Consider the following 10,249-nt stretch of genomic DNA (forward strand, 5'->3'; position numbering starts at 1 on the left):
AGGCTTCTGTAATGTTTTAGATCATGACCACTGAATTAATATTGGTCATAGAGGTGTTTGCCACCTCACAATTACAGACTTACATGAAAGTGAAAGATTAAGGCCTGCTTGAATGAAAGCATTATATAGACATACTAAATGAGGTGGATGAAAGGTGTGACCACTATACTGTATGCTCCCATTATTCTGTGCTGCGTTTTTATATAGTGACTGAAGGAGCTTAGAACCACATGGAATCATGTTTTGAACATACCCTCAAGAGAACAACAACATTTCTTTGCAGCAGTTGTTAGGAAAGGATTTTAAGGATGGTTTTAAATCCCTTTTATTTTTATTGAAGTTAACCCCAAAATGGAGTTGTCAGCTACTAGAGAATTAAACATCAGCTGCCCAAAACATGGAAAAAAAAACAGCAACACATACTTTGAAGTGTTAATTAAAGGTCTCAAGTCTGACAGCAACATGTTCAGAACTTGAATGGATTTGTTGCATCCATAAACAAAGGCAGAATAATTTTGTGTGACACTTGGTAGCTTGCAGAGCATTTTTAAGCTAAAAGGTTCTCTCCAAGCAATGCAGGTGTTTTTCTGATTATTATTCATCTGGTTACAATTTTGCTAGCAGGAGAAGTTCAAAATAAAACTCAAAGGCAATCTGGTTTTGCTCAAAATCACTGGAAAAACACCCTTTGACAAACTTTCTGCAAAACACAGACAAAAAAGTCAGTCAGACAATTTATTTTTTCAATTATTTTCAGTGGCATCATTTCTAATAGAAATAATTTTCTCACAAATGAACTACTTTTGTCAGTCATTTCTGGGAATTCCAAACAACACAGTTTTGGCAAAGGTTCAATTGCAACGCTTAATTATGCACATTGTTCAGAAAAGAATAATTTTAAGCATCAAAAAAAATGGCCATAAACTGAGTACTTTGGACTGGAAATTCAATAAGTACAGGGTATTGAGAAGTACACAAAGAAGCAATAAAAAATAGGTTTATGGCATGGCACTACTCTTACAGAGTGGTTTTGGACAAGAGCACATACTTTATGGTTGGAGACCACAGGCCACACAAAATTCCATGAGCATCATTTAAATCTTAATAACTCTGCACTCCAAAACCTTATTCTTCAAGCTCACTTTTAACTCTTATCCTCCACTTCATATAACTGATTACAGAAGATCAGCAGCCTGTAATGATTTTTTTTTTCTTCCTTGTGTTCAATAAAAAAAACTCACAATAGCCACTCCAAGTTTACTCATTTACTTCTGTTCTCATATTGTGTTTATCTCTGAAACAGAATGTCCAAATGAGCCCTAGTCAAATATAACATCATATCTCAAATCAGTTCCACCCAAGCAGAACCCTACCATATATTCACCTCAGGTGTTAACATGGTTAACCGATTCTTCTGCCTAATTATTTTACTGGGTCTTCATGTTGAATCCCTAGCCATTGTGGCTGGGACCATTTTCTTACCAGGACCAAAAAAGCAAAATTATACTGGCCTAGCTCAGCAAAATCCCCAGAGAAGAGTGTACATCAGCATCCCTGTAGTAAAACCAATTCCAAAACACCAGAAAGTTAGCATATTAATAAGAAAAGTGTTTATTATGAGTCAAGTATTTGTATATTTAATACTACTAAGCACTTAAATCATCCCCGAGGTGCTAGAAGTATACACCTCTTTTTGCACAAGCCATAAAACTATGGAATTAATAAGGTAAAGTGAGGAATTGTTAGCAGTGCTTCAAGAAAAAACTACTGGGATTCAACTAAGAGAACGCAAAAACATTGGAAAGAGTTCATTCTGATTTAAGTGTCTTTTAAATTAGGTTACGGAGCCTCACATCTAGCCTTGGATGTTAGGTTTGATGGTGCACTGGCATCCTGCTGTTTGAAGGTTCTCACCAGATCCATGTGGATTTTTTCCAGTTGTTCTCCCACAGTCCATAGATGTGCAGGTTAACTGGCAACTCTTAATTGTTCCACATATATTATGTGACCCCTGTCCAATGCAGTGTACCATGCTTACTAGGGTAGACTGCAGCTTACAGTTTGCAAGCTAAAGGTTATTCCACTGGTGGAGTTTAGTGAAAACTTCTATTTAAAACAGAAACAGGGTGTCATTTGTTAAGCACTGACGCACTTCACATAACCTCAACACATGGATATCCAAAGAATTTTCCACTCACCTGGTGTAACAGTTTCTTTCATTTGTTTACCAAGTGCTGAAAATAAATGCATCTGTTCCATGCCATTCTGTTAGATTTTGAGATAATAGAAATCAAATGAATTCTTAGCAGCCAATATGTAAGAACTTACATCTGCTAGATTTAAGAAAACCTGAAGTGGAATATTAGTCATAATGATTCTAAATGTCTGAAACATTGCAGTTGGATCTGTTGTGGCCATTTTCTCTACAAATAGCTACATTTGTATGGAACCCAAAGCCAAGGGACTATATAGGCCTTCAGATCCTCACAATGATTCAAAACATCTATCAAGCACACCTTCTTTCCTATTTTGGAATGCTCATTTGTACTCCTGCAGATTAGATAATACGGCTCTAAATATGGGCATACATGGCAAGCCTTTACAGCTGGCTTTACTAAGGATTCAACATACATATTGGGTAAAAGCCCTTTGCTGCACCTAAGTGGTAAAACCTTAACTCACATTCTGACAGAGATGTGAAATTCCATCCTGTACGTTATGTAAGATGTTGTTGCACAACACATGAAGAGGAGCAATGAACTCTGGTGCAAACAAGTACCTAGAACAATGGCATGGAAAATTACTGAAACAATCTATGTGCAGCTGCTGTCAGCATTCAAGCAACTTTGTAAATACAACAACAGTGCCACCTGCTGGTATCAGTATAAATTGCTACGCATTCGGCATCCCTTTTTAAAATGAAGACAAACTTTAATGTGACTTTACACGCTTAGACATCAGCAAAAGCATATTAGAAAAATTGCTACTTGGGGGGAAGGTCAAAAAAGCTGATTTAGAAATAAAACAAGTTGTTGTCTGTAGACAAAATGGACAAAATATTAACAAGGTTCCCCACACCTGGGGAACAAATTTCCATAATCCCAAAACTGATGCATATTTAAAAAAATAAAATTCAACCTCAATCTTTTCTGCACAATGCTTACCACATTTTCCTGTCACACTTGTTAATAAAGAGATAAAAAGATGAAAAGTCATACCTTCCGTTCAAATCTTATGCAAACTCATAGAAATAAGATGAGAACAGGCTTCCAGCAAACTGTTGCCTCAATTAAATCATATTTTAAATATACACATAAGCCTTCACCATACTGAAGTATCTTATTCAGCACTCATGAAATAACATGGTAAGCAAATATTTTATTATGACCAAAGCACTGATCAAGTGCCAAAGCAAACATGTTTCCACTTGGTCAGCTTTTAAGATCACATGGCCTCAGCTTTCATTTTTACGCTGACGATACTCAAATATACATCCATACCAAACCTGACACTGATGTGGCTGTCTCTATTCTATCTAATTGCATCTCTGACATAAAAATTTGGATGACTCAAAACTTCATTCATCTTAACTGCGACAAGACTGAAGTCATGCTTATTGGCACCCCCCATCAACTTCGTAAAAAGCCAGTCCTATAACCCTATCTGTAGACGGTTCTGTACTTTAATCAAAAATGAAAAACCTTGGGGTTATATACGATTCTGGCTTAACATTCGACCCACATGTGAAGCATACAGTCAAAACATCTTTTTTTTCACCTCAGAAATATTCCTAGACTATGCCCTATGCTATCACTGACTGGCTGAAAAGCTGATCAACACATTTGTGTTCTTTTGAATTGACTACTGTAATGCTCTACTCGCTGGGGTATCTAAATCTACTCTGAACAAACTGCAGTATGTCCAAAACTCAGCAGCCAGAACCCTGACCAGGTCTAGTGCAAGTGTTCACATTACTCCTATCCTGGAGTCCTTGCACTGGCTTCTGGTCAAATTCCGTGTAGACTTTAAAATCCTCATGCTCACCTATGAGGCTCTGCATGGCTTGGCACCTCAGTACCTGTCTGAACTATTATCGCCCTACTCCCCACCTCACAACTTTCACTCTTCTAATTCTGCTCTCCTTACTGTCCCCCAAGCCCGTCTACATTTTATGGGTGACAGGGCCTTCTCCTGTTATGCCCCCAAGCTCTGGAACTCTCTGCCCAAGGATATCAGAGTCACCTTCTCTAAACTCCTTCAAATCCAGACTCAAAACCCTCTTCTTCAGAAAAGCCTTTACATAACTGGTTCCATTCTTCACCCCTCTGCTTTTCTTAGTACCACCACCCACGACCTCCTCTATATATTGTAATTGTTTTATCTTGTGTATTCTTCTTATTTATTGTTGTTGTCATCCTGTAAAGCGCTTTGAGAAGCCACCTTTAAAGGCGCTATATAAAATAAAGTTTATTATTATTTAAAAAACAAGAGGATCAAATTAAAAGGTCAAACCATAAAGTGCAACAGTCTTTCATGTAGACATCTGCAGACTTGATTTACAAAGACGTGATTTTAAAGAGCATGAACACTTCAACCTCTTGCTTTAGACCGATTTCAGGTCAATGCCCCTCAGGAATACAGTTGGGGTGCACAACTCCAGTCCTTAAGGCCCCTGATTCTGTTTTTTCTTGTGAGCTCCTAATTGAACTGATTTGCTTAATTGGACAAGTTAAAGCATTTCTATGTTCTTAAGAAGCTGAAGATATAGACTTAGAAAACCTGCTGGTCTGCGTCCTTAATGTATGGGAAATGGGCACCTCGTGCTATGCAGGTAAGGGAATTACTCTGCAGACTTGAGTTTTCCTAGGATTTTCCATCCTGGAAAATGAGTCTTTCCTCTGATGGACTGGCATGCTGGCACCTTACCTTGCACCCACCTGTTGCTCACCAGGACAGGCAAATGGATGTTTATTTTAGACAGATAACTGCAGAGGCCATACAAAATGATGTCAGCTTATCATGACCACATCCAGGACAGAATCACCATCAACACTGAGACCACATTGAACATCTATTAAAGACCTCAAGAAAAATTCCAGTCTTGAGAAACTTGCTATCGCACAGCAATATAAAACTAATTATGCCAACCCTTCCTTGAAAGTGTATATATTTTGCCATTGCATATTCAACTATAATCATGGTGCTGTCTTGAGTCACAGCTGAGATCGTAGGCCATTATTAACACCAATACTCAGGGTTTTGGCTTTTGAGGACAATAGTATATCTGGAAGATTATCACTAGACATCCTTTGATTTATACATTTAGACTGTGATTGCATTTATAAATTGGTATCAGATTCAGAGATTTTCTGAAACAAAACCAGTTCCATATACTCTGTACATTTTTAAACAACCTTTAAAGAAAGAAGATGCATGACATTTTGCATATTTATGTGTTCTCATCCAAGGAAATATCATTACAATTATTCATTTGTTTCACTCCCAATCGTAGCCCTGCATTTTGGTCATACCAAATAACTGTACACCAATGGTCACTGACAAGGTTCTACACCCGTTGATGCACAGATATGAAATAAAACAACAATTTAAAAATACAGAGGCACACAAAATTGACCTAGAAAATCTATATGTATTTTCTCGGAGGATATGCACAATTTCCTTCCATGTGACCTCAAAAAGCAAGTGGTTACCACACCATCAAGTGTCACTGAATAAACCACACAAATTATTTTCTTTTTTTAATGAGAAAAAAAAATCTTTACAGATTCTAGTTACAATACAAAAAATGCAAATTTTTTAAGCTAGCAAGAAGGTATTTTACATCAAAACTGACGAGCTGGACTAAGTCTCCTTTTTAACTTAGGTTTCTTTATAAAATTACGTAACTCCATTGGTAAACAGTCCAAATCAAAAATCTCTCTTATGTTGCATCTTAAGTGCATTCTCCTTCAGAACTCATGGAGTCTAACCAACTCTGAGTGGAGGAGCAACCAAAACTACACCATCTCCCCGAACAAACAGCATTGGGATGTTCCTCTTTGTGGACTGGAATGAAAAAAGACAATCTTTTAATAACATGACTAAACTTGCAATGTGCATGTAATATTGGAAATAATTTCAAAAAAGTAAATAAAGTATATCATGCAACCATTATTATTTAGAGCTACAATTATTAAGAGCTTATTTAACCCATTAGAAAGAGCCACACCACTTTAAGCATTACTTTTGGAATTTTAACTTTGACGAAAACTATGGCTCCTTGCATTAAACCAGAGTTTGATGCAAAAAATAATAAAAAAAAGTTTTAGCTAAGGTTATGACTATTGATAGATTACAGCCTTAATTTATGACCAAGGCTACATACAAGACAGTGAGGAGGATATTGGAAAGCAGTACTCTGGACAACTGTAGTAAAGCAAGAATACGCTTAGATAGTTTGGAATAAGCTCCTCAGAGTAAATTTTCTTAATGATACATTATTATTAATACATTATTGGTGGTGGAGGGGAGTCCCCATTACCTGTAAAGCGCTTTGAGTGGAGTGTCCAGAAAAGCGCTATATAAGTGTAAGCAATTATTATTATTATTATTATTATTATTAAGGCAGACTACACAGTAGCATAACATTGTCTCAATGAAAGTACAAAATGCTCAAGATATTTATTGAGAGGAAAGGAAATAAAAAGCATGAAGCAAAGGTTTCCAAACAGCTTTCAGTAGCTAAAACGTTTATGTCTATGCTTAGCATTTTAGATTTTTTCATATTCTCAGCTATATTTCCTTAATGTATAATTTTGTTCACATGAATTTCCAGTTACGACAGAAGTAATTTTATTAGATTGCATGCAATCTAATTCAGTAAACAATTACGAGTAAACATTAAATATCAATCCAAAATAGATTAATCGGCTCAATAGTCCTAAAACTCCAGTTCTTTTGTAATGTCAGGTTGTCTGTTGGTGTTATGCATATTTTGTATGTGAAGTCAAGGTACTTTCCAATGACATTACAATTTCTTATCTTCAAATAAATGAGAACATTAATAGTAGCAAAACCCCAAATTAAAATCACTTCTGCTGGTACCCAATACATTAAGCAAAACCAGAAGAACTACATGAACCAGAAGGACCACAGGGATTACCCAACATACTGTTTTCCTTGGACCTGGAAACAACAACAGTTGATTTGCTGGTTGCATTATCTAATTTGGTTATTAACTAACTGACACCCAAGGAATTGTAATTTGGCATAAAGTGCATAATGACCACATTTTTAATGTTACATACGTAACATGAAAATGCCTGAATTATTTTTTCTGAATGAACCAATTGTTGCATAATGACATTTTCTTTTCACACAACTTGCAATATTTTTATTTTATAGTTTTTATCAATTGAACCTAACAGGACTGCAGAAATTTGAATCCGATTTCTTTTATGTGTTGAAAAATAGTGGTTAGTAAAATCTTTAACGTTCTTAACGGTCTCATACCTTCCAACTGGTATTATTGATTCTTTCGAATTAATTGGGAATCACTTATTCATTTTTTGGTACTGAATGCACATTCTCACAAGGAAAGTTGAATGTTAAGGTGCAATCTGACAAATCTAAACAGAGAACTGTACACGTATGACGTAGCCTACACCAATCCGAATAACTAAACCACTAATTACAAGTTTTCACTCTAATGTGCAGTGGGACATGTGGCACAAAAAATGTCAAGAAAACATATTTTGTAGACTATACCAATATTCAGTGAGATGGTCCAATAATTAAAAAAAAAAGGTAAGAAGCGGTAATTAAAAAGGCAGCACAGGCAAACCAGAGTAGTCAGAAAGAAATAAAAAAAGAAGAGACTGATAAGGGAAACTTCTTTAAGCTTCACCATTTCTAACTGGGATGGAGAAGCATCTTCTTGCGTTTTCTGTCAATTGTGAGGATTACATTCCTCTCACTTGGGTTCGGTACAGTCAGAGCTAAAACTGAAGATTTGATTTTGTGGCAAAAAGAGGGAGATATTAATAGTTTCTTTAAAGAATTAAAAATAACTCACTTTGTAAATTTCTTCATAAGTTTCTTCGTCAATTTCTACCGTGGTTACTGTTTCTTCAACATCTCCCAGTATCATGTTTAAATGCTGATCATATGCCTGAAATAAATCAATACAGAACATTTTCAATTCTATTTTAAATATGACATAACCTTAGTACTGAGTTCTTCAGAACAATTCCTAAGTCTTCTACATAGAGTTACCTTTGATTCTGCTAAGTGGTAAAAACACTAACAAGTCTTAATTACAAAACATGAAAAGCTGCTGATTCTAGTAATCGAACAACTTAATAATATATCTGTCTAAAGCAATGGTCAATTCTAAAGCATGGAATCAAATTAACCATCACAATGGAATTAAAGTCTTAGAAAACAAATCATTCACGTAATTGTCAATATAACCACTAACATATTTTAGATTGCACTATAACCGCTATTCCCCGTTTACTGGCCTTAAAACGGAGATGGTGTTACTCACATGTAGCCTTCCTCTTAGCTCTCTGTCATTGCGCATTTTCACATAGATACGTTCATCAAGACTAAGCCTGATGAGATCTAAAGGCTCCTCAACAGTGTTGGCAGTCTGTTGCTGAAACAAGAAAACAAAAACTCGGTACAGTGCACTGTCCAGATAAACCTAAGGTTTAAATTGTGTAAACTGGAGCCTCTAGCTAAAGCCATATAGTATCTATTTTTTTTAATTTTAAAAGGATTCAGTAATTTAATATGACGTCTGTGTTGATTTACAAGAACATTGTATTTAGTCACTTCTGCATATAAAGATACGGAAAGCCAAAAGCTATATAATATGCGTCCCATATCACCACTTATTATTCAATTCATTTTTACCGCTCCTAAAATGTTTTGGCTATTATCCAGATTACCGACTCTCATCACCACATAGATGTGAATTCTGGTTTTGCGGAAAGCCAAAATCACATTACAAAACACTCCCTGATCACAAGCAAGACATATAAACAGGAATTTAAAAAATATATAGTAAAGTAAAAAAAAAACCCAACCTGGTCCACCTCATCCGCCATCTTTCAAACTTCCCAGAATTCCTTGTGAGCGTGCGTTTTATCGCGAGAACCTCTTATTGACATGTGTAGAGACAATATCAGTTGTTTTAATAAGCGTAGTGAAAGGGGCGAGTAAGATCGGGGCTAACGAAGCTGAAATAAAGACGAAAAAGCACTTTAAATGATGCCAAAGACCAAGATGGTGGTGTTGTATTTCACCAGTTGGGATTATAATTGTTACGTTTTCCAGATGCTGATACAGTTCAAGGGATGTTTTTTTTGCATTTAAGGATTATATGGCATTGTTTGTAAGAATGTACATGTGGGGGGGTCTCCGTTTACTAAAAATGTAATTCAGTGTTACTAAATGTTACCTTCCTTAGATTTTCTCTCTGTTTAATAAATGGTTAAATATTCTATTCTTTTCCCACCTTTACTGCAGTGCAATGATAGGTTTGCTAACACAGACTGGTCCCTTGTAACTAACATTGAACAAAAAGCAAGGAATAACTTTAACTTCACACAAGTACTCAAAGAGAAGATAAATATTTTAGAAAAAAGTTTCAAACAGATACTAAATCTCTTTTTTTACTGGGAATTTACTGTATATCTAGTGTTTCACAGTTCTATTTTACAACAAAATATTCCCCTTTCAGCAGTAATTTCATCTTTATTAATTACCAGTATAACATAACTCTAGGTGTGAGATGCATTATTAACACACTTTTTAAATATTGTAATTTTGATTATTGCAAAGTATAAACTGTACATCGCCAGTCTTTTGAAAAGAATCTTATAAGAACTTCTCATTCAACACCTGGTAAAAACAGAAGCATTGCCAAGTTCATATTGTACATATTGTACATTATCAACTGGTTGTCTGCTGAATTTAAATACAAGGTAAATTAGCTCCGTTGACAGTGATCAGTACAAGCTGTAAATTTTGCTTCAGGGATTTATGAAAAAACACACAACCACTGAGATGTTTAGTGAAAAGCAGCTTGCACTATTTTGTGATTTAAACATATTTTTTAACTGGGAAGCACAATTTGGACCTTTAAAATTTTACAGGGGTGTCATGCATGTGTTAAAAAATAAACTCTTCTGAATTTACTACTGACCAAACAGACTTACATTTATTGCTTGGAGAGTTGTGG

The 10,249-nt window shown here is 35.6% G+C and overlaps 1 protein-coding gene across 1 annotated transcript; it reads right to left on the minus strand.

Annotated features, from left to right (window-relative positions):
- Positions 1–5,746: 5,746 nt before the first annotated feature.
- Positions 5,747–9,194, minus strand: lsm3 (LSM3 homolog, U6 small nuclear RNA and mRNA degradation associated). Its single transcript, XM_088636708.1, has 4 exons — positions 9,093–9,194; positions 8,549–8,659; positions 8,075–8,170; positions 5,747–6,066 (listed from the first exon to the last, which is right to left on the minus strand). The coding sequence occupies exons 1-4, from the start codon at positions 9,111–9,113 to the stop codon at positions 5,986–5,988; spliced, it is 309 nt and encodes a 102-aa protein (XP_088492834.1). The 5' UTR covers positions 9,114–9,194; the 3' UTR covers positions 5,747–5,985.
- Between the last annotated feature and the right edge of the window lie 1,055 nt (positions 9,195–10,249).

This window comes from Lepisosteus platostomus, chromosome 6, assembly GCF_059453375.1.
Source record: "Lepisosteus platostomus isolate fLepPlt1 chromosome 6, fLepPlt1.hap1, whole genome shotgun sequence".
Classification (NCBI taxonomy): domain Eukaryota; kingdom Metazoa; phylum Chordata; class Actinopteri; order Semionotiformes; family Lepisosteidae; genus Lepisosteus; species Lepisosteus platostomus.